This window comes from Rhinolophus sinicus, linkage group LG03 (genome assembly GCF_036562045.2).
Source record: "Rhinolophus sinicus isolate RSC01 linkage group LG03, ASM3656204v1, whole genome shotgun sequence".
In the NCBI taxonomy this organism is placed as follows: domain Eukaryota; kingdom Metazoa; phylum Chordata; class Mammalia; order Chiroptera; family Rhinolophidae; genus Rhinolophus; species Rhinolophus sinicus.
This window is the reverse complement of record NC_133753.1, coordinates 151,226,538-151,239,805: the sequence shown is the minus strand read 5'-3', so window position 1 is coordinate 151,239,805 and position 13,268 is coordinate 151,226,538. Positions and strand designations below refer to the sequence as shown.

General features: G+C 40.9%; 1 protein-coding gene across 1 annotated transcript in view; it reads left to right on the top strand.

Annotated features, from left to right (window-relative positions):
* SV2C (synaptic vesicle glycoprotein 2C) overlaps positions 1–13,268 on the top strand; it is a 183,128-nt gene that overhangs the window by 42,894 nt on the left and 126,966 nt on the right. Inside the window, exon 2 of the mRNA XM_019728142.2 lies at positions 6,836–7,516. Coding sequence (XP_019583701.2) covers positions 6,937–7,516 — 580 coding nt within the window. The 5' untranslated portion in view covers positions 6,836–6,936. The remainder of the gene's footprint in view (positions 1–6,835; positions 7,517–13,268) is intronic.

The following is a 13,268-nucleotide window of genomic DNA, read 5'->3' as shown; positions in this document are numbered from 1 at the left end:
GTTGGTGTCATGTTGTGGGTGAGTGGGGACGTTCTTTTGTTATGAAAGTTTGGGAAATGGTTGGGTAACACATTTAAATAGGTTCTTTACAACAGCTTTGCATTGTGACACTCCTGGAAAAGGATATATGAAGTATAAGACAGAAACGTCGTAAATGTACTCGACCATAGAACTTTTTCCTTTCAGGACACCTTGCAGGTACCAGGTAGTGTAGATTGCACTTTGAGGGAATGCTGATTTGGACAACTCCTTCATGAAGAAAGGGGGATCAGAGCTTATGTTCTAATAGGGAAGACCATCGCATTCATGGGTAACCATAAAGGAAGACGTGACTGAATGCCAGGAGGAAACCAACTATGTTTAACTGGGAAGATGTGATTAAAGATGTAATTAAGTTACACAATAATGAAAGGAGATCACATCATGAAAAAGGTGGCTTTTGAACTGCACCGTGGAAAATGAGGGTTTACACATAAGTTTAAAGGTTTGGAGGACAAGAGGCATCCTTCAATGACAAAAGTCTGATGCCAAAGATTTGGACAGGCAGGGATGATGGGTCAGTATCTGCTCTTTCATCTCAAAATGTGCTCTCCTCCCTCCCCAAAGCGTCTTTGCAGAATGCTGTCTCACTGTAGATACGGGGTTCTGCATTTTAACTCTGGTCACCTTCCAATATTATCGCTATTACACAAGGTTGGACCACATGCTGTAGCAACAGGTACTTAGAGCTCCTATTAGGCTATCTCCACCTTCTCGGCTTCCTGCTCTCTCTCGAGCCTGTCTTCAGACCACCAAAGTCCAGAGCTCCAGAGCTCAGGTGTGCTGACCTTTCTTGTGGACAGTTAATATAAGGTCCAGGGGTTTCAAACCTATGCTGAATAAGCATTTCAACAAATGTTTCCTGCCAGAATAAGTACATTCATAATTTAGATGGTGCACTGCGCCAAATCTCTTGGACTAGGTTCTTTTAATAATCACTAGAGCATCTTCCTGAATGTAAATTATACCTCATTGAAATTAATTTTAAGCTTGTTTTTAAAAAAATCACCATTTTCAGACATATGTGCAACAGCCTTGAGGTATCTAGTTTTTTACAATCAGCCCTACTTACAATGGAGGTGAGGAATATTAAATGTTGCCTCTCTTTCTGACATTAAGCATGGATGAAAATGTTTGGAGTGATGCAGTGTCCCTCAAAATATCTCTGGACTTATTGTAAATTTTAGATGTACACTTCCTTGTCTTTTTGTTTTAATGAAGCCCTATTTTATGACATTATTATAATGTCATATATGTTTAGTTTCATAAGAGATGGAAAGTGGTATGGCTCTTATTGGGGTGGCTGGTGAGCTGTGCTATAGTCTTGACCAAAATTATACAAGACCAAGTTAAAGTGGCCTGTTATTCCCCACCTCTTGGGTTTCCACTCAGACACAGGAATTTTCACTGCTCCCTAGGAGACAAATGTGGGAAACATACTCGTAGCTTCTCTCTTACCCACCCATACACATCCCCTCACTCCTCCCCAGCAAAGAAGGAGCAATTGCTCTGGGGAAATGGGGGAAAGACCTTGGCCTGCTGGCCTCATCCCCAAGGGAGGTGCTTACTCAGGTCTGCTGCTGGCAGCATGGAAAGCTCCCTGGACAGCCTTCCCCCACAGGAAGAAGATCTGCATGCTCCAGCATGCTGAACTGGGAACAAACTGTGGCTTCGAGGATGTAATGTGGGCACAATTCTCCAATTGCTGGCAATTGATTGCCATTTGTCTTCTGAGTTGGATGTCTCCATCAGAGCTGAGCTTAGCAGGGGAAGAGGGTTGTTGTACAGTGAGCCCATTCCCCTGATCCCAACACACTAGAATCTGCAAGTACTTAGAGGATCTCTATATCCAGGCATGGAAGGTGGGGGCTGTCTTCTACCGCTATGTTCTTCGCTGCTTCAGTTCTCAATTTTCTTTGCATGCTCCCATTTCTACTAAGAATAGATGTAGTGGGTAAGTGGTTGGGCTCGGGAGTAGGACTGTCTAGGTTTGAATTCTTACTAGTTTCCCCATCTGTGAAATGAGGATTTTAAAAGTACCTGCGGCGTATGACTGTTGTGAGAAATATTGTTGTGTGGTAAAACCTTTGAAGTGCTTAGCACATGGCTGACATAATAATGGGCAATCTATTAGTATTGCTATCATTACTCTATGAGTACATAATGTCTTTAAAGCTGCATAAATACAGTTATTAAAATGATGGACTCTCCCAGCATGCAGAAGATTCTAGAATGTTTTGAGGAAGAGGAGTTATCCAAGATCTTTAGTGTTGGTGCTTATGAGGGGTAAAGCCGAAGGAAGGACTGGAGGCTTGGGTACAGTGTGGGGAAACTGAGAGAAACAGTGTGTGTGTGGTGGGGGGTTGTGCAGGACGGGGACGTGTAGGATGGTTTTGAAAAGTATGTGGTGTTAGTGGATACATGCTGTTTGGCATGAACCATCAAAGAAAAACTAAAATTCTGTTTTGCCAGAATAACTCTCATTTATGTGTATAACTTATTTGTGCACCATGGTTATGCATGTCATTAAATATGTCACATAAACTTTGCTGTAAATATTGTTTGGTTATAACAGCCACCTCTATAAATACAGTTTTTAATCAGCTGTGGGTCCTACCACTCGGCATGATTAGCAGGGCACCTAAACAATTTTTATCAAATGCTATTGTAGGAGATACTGTTAAAGCTCTGCTTAGATACTCTTGGATGCCATTCGTTGGTTATCTCCGAGCTCTCCTCCCCGGGCTTCTGTGTGCCTTTGCCTCCACCAGCCAGCACCTGCATCCCTTCTGAGGGCTGCCCGTGGGCTGCTGGAACTGTTTTGCCTTTTGGTGCAGAGACCTAGAAGCGCCTAGAGTCCATCCTCGCTGTGGGGGGCCCTTAGTCAGCGATGGACAACGTGGGAGAATGAAAGCCCAGCACCTTTGCCTTCGTGGGAATGACTCTGAGGCATAAGTTATGTTCCTGAGTAATCAGGAGTGATAACCGAGCATGGGGTGAAGCTCAACCCCGTGGGACTTGGTCTACATTTGCATTCTTGCTTCAATTGTCCCCTCCCTTACCTGTTCTTACCTTACGTCCACTCCCTCACCAGTTCTTCTTTAATAAATGATTCACACCTATTTCCTCATCACAGGGGCTGCTTCTGGGCAATTCTAAGTAAACACACTTAATATATGTCGAATTCTGCCCTGGATACAATGTTAGCACCACTCATTTATTCCTCATCATGCTGTAAGGTAGTTATCATTCTCTTTATTTCCTGAAGAAGGGCACCGATTTGAATAAGCGAGAAGGGGCAGCATGTACTTCACGGAGGTGGTTAGAGGGTCATTGCAACCACCTCCTTTCCTGCCCTCCCGGCCCACTGACTTCTTATGTAACATGGCTATATTATCTTTTGATGTACAGCCACCATCTTGGGGGAGTTTCACCTGAACACACAAGACCATGTTTTGGAATTATTCGTATAAAGCCTGACACTGATGAAACATATCACAGTAGTTCTCTTTATTTCAGAATCTACAGACAATTGAGCAAAGAGGCTATAAAACCGTTTTCATATAGGAAACACAAGTTACCAGCATGACTAGGAAGAACACGGCTGCGTTTACTAAGACTTCAGTGAGAGGGCTGTGTGGGCAGATGCGTGATTCCCAGCATCTCCTCTGACAAGCTTTGTAACCGTGGGCTAGTTATTTACTCTCGCTAAACCTTAATTTTCTCACCTGTAAAATGCAGACTAGAATATCCATTTTGTAGGATTGAATCAAAGATAAAATAGTTATAATAAAACTATATAAATTTTTTAGCATAACATCTGGCGTAGAGTAAGAACTACATCTAACCATTTTTTGTTAAAATGGTGCCTGGCACGTATTATGTGGTATATCTCAGTAACTCGCCCCAAAACAGGGGTGTATTGTTTGCCGACATGGGTGGTGCAATGAGCAGCTTCTCCTGGACCTCCTCACAGGCCCCACCTGGTGTGCAGGCCACACCTTGACAACGGTTGCTTTCATGTAGGCATGACCTTCCCACTCAGGTACCAATCTACCATTTTCCTGGTGATCTCTCAAATGAGCCAAGCTTTTTTGCATGTTTCCACTTTCCAGAGAGGAATAGCCATAGAATACAACTCTGCCCCCTAAACAATCCGCCTACTAGCCATGCATCTTGCACATTTTCCAAGATTGCTTAGGAAAGCTGTTACCAACTTGTTTCCTTGTTTAACATTTTATTTGGGGAATCATTGTAGAGTCACATTACAGTTACAAGAAATAATACAGACAGAACCCCTCCACCCATCACCCAGTTGTCTTCAGTGGCAACATCTACAGACATCAGATTTTACGCAGAAGTTTTGAATAAGTATTTATACCTGCCCTTATTTATGCAAAAACATCAAAAACTCTGCTTTGCTTTAGTGAAGCTGCAAGCTACAAACCCTGTCTCTTCCTTCAAGGATCTGAAAATCAACTGGAGCTGCTATTTTGGCATGAGGAGCCCTGAGTCAAAAAGAGAATTTATATACACACATTCCTCATTTTGCCCCAGAATGAAAATTAAGACTTTTACAAGAAGCACTTTTCAAAACCAAAATGTTTAATTGTAAAATTATTTTATATTTTTTTCATTGCTCACGTGATTAGATTATTTGGGGAGTTAGAATTATGCACTTTCCCCTCATAACCAAAATGTTCAAGACAACAGGCCTATTTCCTGTCTAGGGGTGGTTCCGCCAGAAGGACCTTTTTGGGAATGAGAGCCCCTTAAAGCATGTGGTAAGAAAATTGGTGGCTGAGGACAAAGGCGAAGAGCCAAATGGAGTCTGTGTTTTTACTGTTTATTAGGAAAAGCAATTGCAGAAACTTTCCGTGATGAGCCAGCACTGGCCTTCCCAGCGTGGCGCGTTAGGGTTGCTCAAGCTCTGTCTACTCTCACACTCGCCCGTCTTGGAATTTTACTCCATGGTGTTTCCAGGGCTGTTATCTGTGCACAGGAAGCAGCTGGTGTGCAGTGTCTGACATGATCAGTTTATGCATAGTAGAGCAGTTGGCTTATTTATTGTGTGAAATGTCTTAATCTTGCTTTTAATTCTTAAAGTAGGAAGCGCCTCTCCATCTCCAGTATTGTTTTTTATCATTCTCCCTTCTCCTTCTCTTCTCTTTTTTGCCTGCCTCCTCGAGTTTCTGAGCACTCCACCCTCAACCTCTGTTTTCACTGCCTTCCCATCTTTTCTCCCTCTCCTCCCGGATCCTCCCATCTCTCCCTTCCCCTGCCTCTGAGCTCTCCAAAAAGAAAGAAAAAGGAGAACAAATAGAAAAATCCTTTATGAAGACATTTGGCAGAAAGCCTCATAATCATATATTGGTTTTAATTTCATTTTGTCATCTTCCAAAACACAGGCCTGTATAAAGCCATGCTTCTGCTTTGCCTACCGGGCACTTGTAGGTATTCAGTGGTAATGCCGTTCAGTCCATTTAGAAACGAACATTTTTTTGTCTTTATTGTGATGTCTGAACGTGCAGTTTAAATGTATTTTTGTAATAGCCTTACCAAGTATTTTATACTGGGTACAAAAGGAAAACATAAAAATGACCGTTATATAAGCCACTGTTTGGAATGCTGCCACAGCGTAGGGCTTGGAGATTAATGATGGAGGAGAATGACTTTTTCACCTTTTGATTGCCCATGTGCAAGGGTGAGCCTGACGCTGGCTCACTTGGGCCACCAGAAGAGACAGCTCAGTGGACACATGAAAGATCAGTTACCATGAAATAAGCCTGAATGGAATGAGTGAAGATCGAGGGGGCTGTCAGGGAGAACAAAAACCAAATGAGGGCTTGGGGAGACTGCTGACTGTGGTATCCAGGAGAGCAGTTAACTGGGGGGGCAGCAGGACAAGGTGGGAGGGAGGAAGGGGAGAGAGAGAGAATGTGGGGGGGGGGGTGTGCAGAAATGAAGATGGCAGACCAAAGCCTCGAGTATTTACAGGATGTGGTTGTGAAGGGACATTGTATGCGACTCACTTACCCTTGCTGGCATGGGTGTGGTTCCTGAAAAGGCAGATCCCCCACCACACAAGCCAAATGCTCTAATTCAATGATTATCAAAGGCATCTGTGAAATCGTTTGAGGAACTCTGCCAGTTTCCTGCAGATACGATTGCAGGGGAACATCCACATTGTCAGTTCTGGGTGCCATATGAGTCTCTGTTATCATTTATAGGAGGAAATATAATGAAAGTAGAGGGGAAATGCATTTTACAAATATATATATGGCTTGATAGCACTACACATAGGGCTACGTGCCTGCTTTTCTTGTTTTTCGTTTGTTTGTTTTTTTAATGTGAGGAAATAAGGTCAGACAGGATTCTCCTCATATTCTGGTTTTGCCTTTGTCATGTGTATATGTCTGTGAGCGATATTGTTTTTCTCAATCAAGGTATACCTTTATAGCACTTTCAAAATGTGTTAGATGTAGTTTTAAAGGTGCCAGATGTCCTGTTTTATTCTCTGCGTAATGCTTGTGCATTGTAGGCAAAGTTACCCAATAGTCAGTGTTCCTTAAACACAAAACAATAATAATAATAATAACAGTAAAAATCCTAACTACTTCCAGTGCTGACCACTTGAGTAGACATCTGGCGTGCATGTGTCCAGTGATAGCAAAGAAAGGAAAAGCTAATTCTGTGTCTTAGTCTGAGGGGCAGTGAAAAGACATCCAGAAACAGGTGGTGAAACAGATCTAGAAAGGAATAATAAATATCTCCTGTGGTTTTTCTTTTTTTGCAGTTCCGTTTTAAACCCAAAGTGGATGATGCTGTTGGGACTGAAGCACTGACCAGCATCTGTGAAAAATTCCCAGCTTCGCGTTGGCCATCAGTTGAGAGAAGATGGAAGACTCTTACAAGGATAGGACTTCACTGGTGAAGGGTGCCAAGGACATTGCCAAAGAAGTGAAGAAACAGACAGTGAAGAAGGTGAATCGAGCAGTGGACCGGGCCCAGGATGAATACACCCAGAGGTCGTACAGTCGGTTCCATGACGAAGAAGAGGACGATGACTATTACCCACCCGGAGAAACCTATGATGGGGGGGCCAATGATGAGGAAGGCTCCAGTGAAGCTACTGAGGGTCATGATGAAGATGATGAAATCTACGAAGGGGAGTATCAGGGCATCCCCAGTACGAACCAAGGGAAAGACAGCATTGTGTCCGTGGGGCAGCCCAAGGGTGACGAGTACAAGGACCGCCAGGAGCTGGAGTCAGAGAGGAAAGCTGATGAGGAAGAACTAGCCCAGCAGTATGAGCTGATAATCCAAGAGTGCGGTCATGGTCGTTTTCAGTGGGCCCTTTTCTTTGTCCTGGGCATGGCCCTGATGGCGGACGGTGTGGAGGTGTTTGTGGTTGGCTTCGTGTTGCCCAGCGCTGAGACAGACTTATGCATACCAAATTCAGGATCCGGATGGCTAGGTGAGTGCGTCATGTCGGAGAGACAAATTCTGAAGTTGGTTTATTTGTGGAGCACAGTTAACAGAGAGAGTAAATACTTTTCATCGAGAACTCTGTATTTTGTTCCAACACTTTATTATACAAAAAATTTTAAACATACAAAGGAATCAAAAGAATTGTACAGTGATTCCCATATATATCCACCACCTAGATTTTGGAGTTAACATTTACTTTATTTTCTTTATCACCCATCTATCTACCTACCTATCTTTCTATCCATCTACCAATCCAACTTATATTTTTATGCATTTCAGCTTAAGTTAGAGCAATATATTTTAACTTATACTATTATGTTACATTAGTTTATCTTTTATTAACTTCCAAAGATATACCCTTGGAAGTTAATTAAGCTATTATATGAAACTTATTTGTCATTTTTAAAAATATAGTGGTTAATTCTATGAAATTCTGATAGATTCTGAATTTCAAATTTTATGTATAATACTGTAGTTTAAGTATTTTGGGGACCCTGTTAAGTTTTGTTTTTCCTATAATCTATATGTATGTTTGCATATTTCCTTCAGTTAGCCTTATTCATAGGTTTTTCTCTACCTGATTTTTTCTTTTCAAAGTTCGTACCTTTGTGCCTAAACTGGAAAAACTTCACTTCCTCATAGGATTTAAAAATACTGCAAATCATATTAATAGTTAAATTATATGTGTTAAAAACAATAGGACCTCCCTATGAAGTATCTAGATAGCAGATCTGAATTTTGTTTTAAAGTTGCCATGCACTCAAGGTTCATATTGTTACAAGCTGTAGTTAATACTTCCAATTATTTCCCTTGTGTAGTGACTATAAGAAGGCCGAGAAACATGCACACAGTGGAATATCCCCAATAACTTGAGTCAGTTTCAAACACTCGATGCATTGTCATGAGGACTTTCAAACTGCTTTTGCTAAGCGTACCTCAGAGAAGATGTTTGGGGACATATTAAATCTTTATGTGTTTCAGAATCTGAGAGTAAGAATACTTGTTATCTCTATTTCCGAGGGGCTTTTTAAAACTAAAGCTTGAAACACAAAATTATACAGCTCTTTTTTGTGGAAACCCACTCACTTTCTTAAGTAATGTTATAATCATGGAAGCTGAGAAATTTTCTGTGTGAAAAACAATTAAATACCATTTCCTAATCTGCTCTGTGACAACGCAAGAGAGATGGCCATGAATAAGAAAAGGATTTACATCTTGTTCCTTTACCACTTGTTTCTTGTATATGAGTCACTCCTAGCATTTGTTCCTTTGACCGCCTGACTGAAAGAGATGGACCCATGAAAGCAGACTGTGAGGGGGCAGGAGGAAGAGTGGGGGCATATTTTGCATGGTTTTTGCTGATAGACTCACTTGGTCTGGAAGAGGGTCCTTAGTCATGCGTCCAGTTGATCATTTCAGCACATCTGTTTTATATCGAGCACTGTACTTTTTTCCCTTCGGAGAGCAAGTATACCCACTGTAAGCATCAAAATATTAAGATTTTGATAAAGGAATATATCAGCAGAATGTTTTATTTAATTCAAGTTTATTGGGGTGACAATTATTAGTAAAGTTACATAGGTTTCAGGTGTACAATTCTGTAATACATCTATATCTCACATTGTGTGTTCACCACCCAGAGTCAGTTCTCCTTCCATCACCATATATTTGATCCCTTTTACCCTCATCTACCACCTGCCTTCCCTTTACCTTCTGGTAACCACTAAACTATTGTCTATGAGTTTTTATTTCTTTGTTTGTTTGTCTTGTTTCTTTGTTGCTTTCATAACGCACATATCAGTGAAATCATATGGTTCTCAACTTTTCTGTCTGATTTATTTCACTTAGCATAATCATCTCAAGATCCATCCATGTTGTCGCAAATGGCACTATTGTCAGCAGAATATTTTAAGAAGGTAGAGCCTTAGAAATACATGTACACAAATATTTAATAATTGCAGGTTTAAATTTAGAACACAGATCTTTTCATGGTATGATCCTAGCTTTTATATTTAGAACATTTCAGAAAAATCTAAGCTGAGCCTGCCCTTGTGCCTTTATCCTTCCGTGCTGAATGGAAGCATAGTATCACACGTGGTTCCCTTATCTGTCTGTCCATAAACCTATCAACCCTGATGAGGTTTCACCTCCCCAGGTGGCATCAGAAGTGTAGATAATGTTGTGGAACCATTGGAGCACAGATAGTTTCATTTTTCCATAAACGTTGCCTGCTTTAGTGAACTAAAAATGTGTCCCCGGGAGTGCACAGTGTCACAGCACATTGTGAGTCCACAATGGAAGCATCTTAATGGTTTCACAACTGTGCCTTCTAGACTTGCATTTCAATTATTTTGCCATTGTAATTTCACTTATAATTGCATACTCACCAAGTCCTTTTTCGACAAGCATTTAAATTGTTTTGTCATTTTCATTTCATCAAATAATAGCTTTGTAATGTAATTACCACACTAAGTCATAGCAATGGGATCAAAATACAAGAAGAAAAGAGGCATGACCCGCGTTTGGTGGCATTTTGAGGATATGGATTTGCGAAATAATTTCTCATTTGCTACTAAGCAGTGTGTCATTTCCCTCAAGGCAGGCCAGGCACAAAAAATATGAACCGATTTATGCTTTCATTATTGAGGAGAGAGATCTTCTCTTTGTGTTTCCTAGAAGATGGACCTAAGGTAGCTAAGGGCATATCATGTGTCACGTGTCTGTGTATATGGTCTGTCTGCCTCTATAACATCATTAACTGGGCTGGAGAAAAGAGTAAATATTTAATTGTCTAATGTTCTGCTTTTTGAGTGCAGTCACTTTAAGATAATCTAGTGTCTATTGCCAAAGTCTATTTACTGAGCACTTATTATGTGCAAAGCAGTGTTACCACAGAGAATAATAAGACAACAGAAAAAGGCAAAGTTTCTGTATCCAAGGAAGTGATAGTCTAGTACGAAGAAATCACAAATGTCTGCAGATTGGGTTTTTCCAGTAGTGTGCAAGAATGGCATTACTATATCTGTATTTTAGAAAGCCACCACCTCTGGCAGCAGTGTGGGAAATTAGTGAGATGGGAGAGAGACTTAAAAAGTCAAATGGACATCCCATCTGCAGTACATACTAGTACCACTCCCATATTGACTAGAGTTGATTGGCATATTGGGCAAACACAGACCTAGACAAGAACATCAAAGCATCAAGAAGAATACATTTGTGCGTTTGAATGGAATTTTACTTGACTTTTTTTTCATTTTTAGAAGCTCTTAAATGTTTTTAAAAATATTTCTAAGTAATTCTAGAATAAATGTAGATTTTTATGAATTTAGGGTGTATTTTTGGCTAGAAGTGGAGCAGTGATTTTCATTTTACTCAATGCTTTGCTAGCCACCATATCAAGTTAGACTATTTGGCATCCCTGTATCTTCCATTGACAACTATAATGTTCATTGAACAAAAATTTACCGAACACCTACTATGTGACAAATATTGTTTTAAACTCTGAGACACAATTGTAAAGAAAAAAGAAAGAAAATCTCCAGTAGGCCTTAAGCCTTTAACCTCTCTCTCTATAGTTTTTACCTGGATGGTGGCATTTTTTAGAACATACAGAATTTGTTCATATTCTCGCCACCCCCCACCCTTTACTTTGTTTTCCGTTTATAGAAAGGGTAGTTTCCTTGATGGCTAAGCCAGACGGATATGACCTGAACCACCACACCTAATTTATCTTTCTCCATCCCCTCATATGTGCCTTTATTCCTTTAGGTATTAAAAGAAGAACTATTTTGCTGGAATTTCTAGCAGCTTTATCTCTAGCTATCTGTATTTTTTGAACAAACCCAGCTTCAAGTTTCTGAGATGCCCTCTTTTTTGTCCCATTGACTGTTGTTTGCCACTAGACTGCCAGCAGAGTTCAGTGACCTGCTCGCTGTGCACTGAGCCAGACTTTTTAGGGTGTGTATTACACCTGCTCAGTGCTGCCAGGTATATCCCAGCATGTCCAAGCTGATAACAAAGAGTGTTACAGAGTTTTTCCTCTTCTAACTTTATTCCAAGATTTTGATCATTTGGCATCCGGGTGTGTGCTCTAAATGTTATAACCCTAAAAGTGTGCCCTGTAGGTTTCAGGGTCGGCAGCTCTGCAGCCTGCCCAATCTCTGTCTTTGACCATCTGCTGCGGTATCTCAGAGGGAGCCTCGATCTCCGTGTGGGTGTGCCCTCTGGCTCTGTGTAGCCTCTTGGCTGTCTCAGTGATCCTAATTGGTATTAGAAAGTTATTGGTGCTTAGAGAACATCCTGTCCACCAACACTAGCAAAATCTTATTTGGATTCATTATTGGCAAATTGGAAAAGACGCAATAATTCATCATCATTATATTCCTGAGTCTTACTTCCTGGAGTCTTTTACATTCTCCTAAGAGAAGAGAGGTTTCTGACATCCAAATGGAGTTGGGTCAAGTAGCCTGAAAAGACGCCTCTACCATAGAGTCTGCGATCCATTTTCACAAGATTGGAATGAACAAATTCCTTGCCGCATTCTTGAAACTTGCTAATAAGTAGCGCTCTGGCACCATATGAGTATGATAATAAATGCCCTGCAGTCACCCGGACGATCAGTGGAGGATTTCCCACCATGCAGCTTCGAACCTGAAGGCAGCGTCTTGCATTCTAATTCGCTGTATCCCCACAGTCTAGAACACTCCTGGATGAAGATCCACTGGGAGTACTGGCCTTATATGTCCTAATTCAGTCTCAGACTCTCCCCAAAGTCACTGGAGAACTTGGTGATATGTTGTCAGTTTGGAGAATTTGGTAATTATGACTTTGGTTTAAATAAGGCAATCTGAATTGTTAATCATCTAATAACCAGATCAAGCCAAACACGAATAATACAGACTTGCAGATTTGAATTCCAGACATCAAGATGCAATCACATCTTTTAATGGGAAATCTAACCTCTCGACATTCTCACAAAACGAGAGCTTTCATAGGACCTAAGGTTCCTGTGGAATGCTTTGGAGAGTAGGAAACTGTCTGATTACATCCATTTTGAGGAATTAGTCTGATAAATTACTGAAGTAAGTATTCCCAACCCACATATTTGCAAACTGGCATTCTTACCTTAAACTTAGAGATTTCTTATTGGCCTTCCAGATTGTGAGAAAAAAGTAAAAGAGTTCCTTGGGCGTGGTTCTTACCTTCAATTTCAAAACTGAAGTCTCTAATCAAGTACAGAATGATGAGGAAACAATGACTACTTGCAAATTAAAATTTTTTAAAGTAAGGAATTTGCTTAACAATAGAATAATGATCTTTAAATTATTTTCACATCCCTCTGTTAAAAATGGTGAAGGTGATAAATGTTGTTATGTCTATTTTACCACAATAAAAAAAATGCAGTCTTTCTGTGCATGTGAGGAATGAGTGAATATTTCCAAATATTGGAATACTGGTGGTTTCTGCCAATGCATTTATTGTTTTCATTCTCAAGACAGAGCCTGGAAACAGAGAAGCTGACAGCTGAGAAGTTGCTGAAAATCCTAATGGAAGCACTTTCCACAGTCAGCTTACGTTGTGGGGCTGCCATGTACACTTGTGCCAGCTGTGACCTTCACAGAGGCACCTGCCTGGTGGAGAGGGGGTGCTGGAATCCAGGCCTCCTACCCTCTGAGCCATTCACCCTGGCTTGGGGCTAGTCCCACCTGTTTGGAGGAAGGGGTGACGTTGCTAAGTTT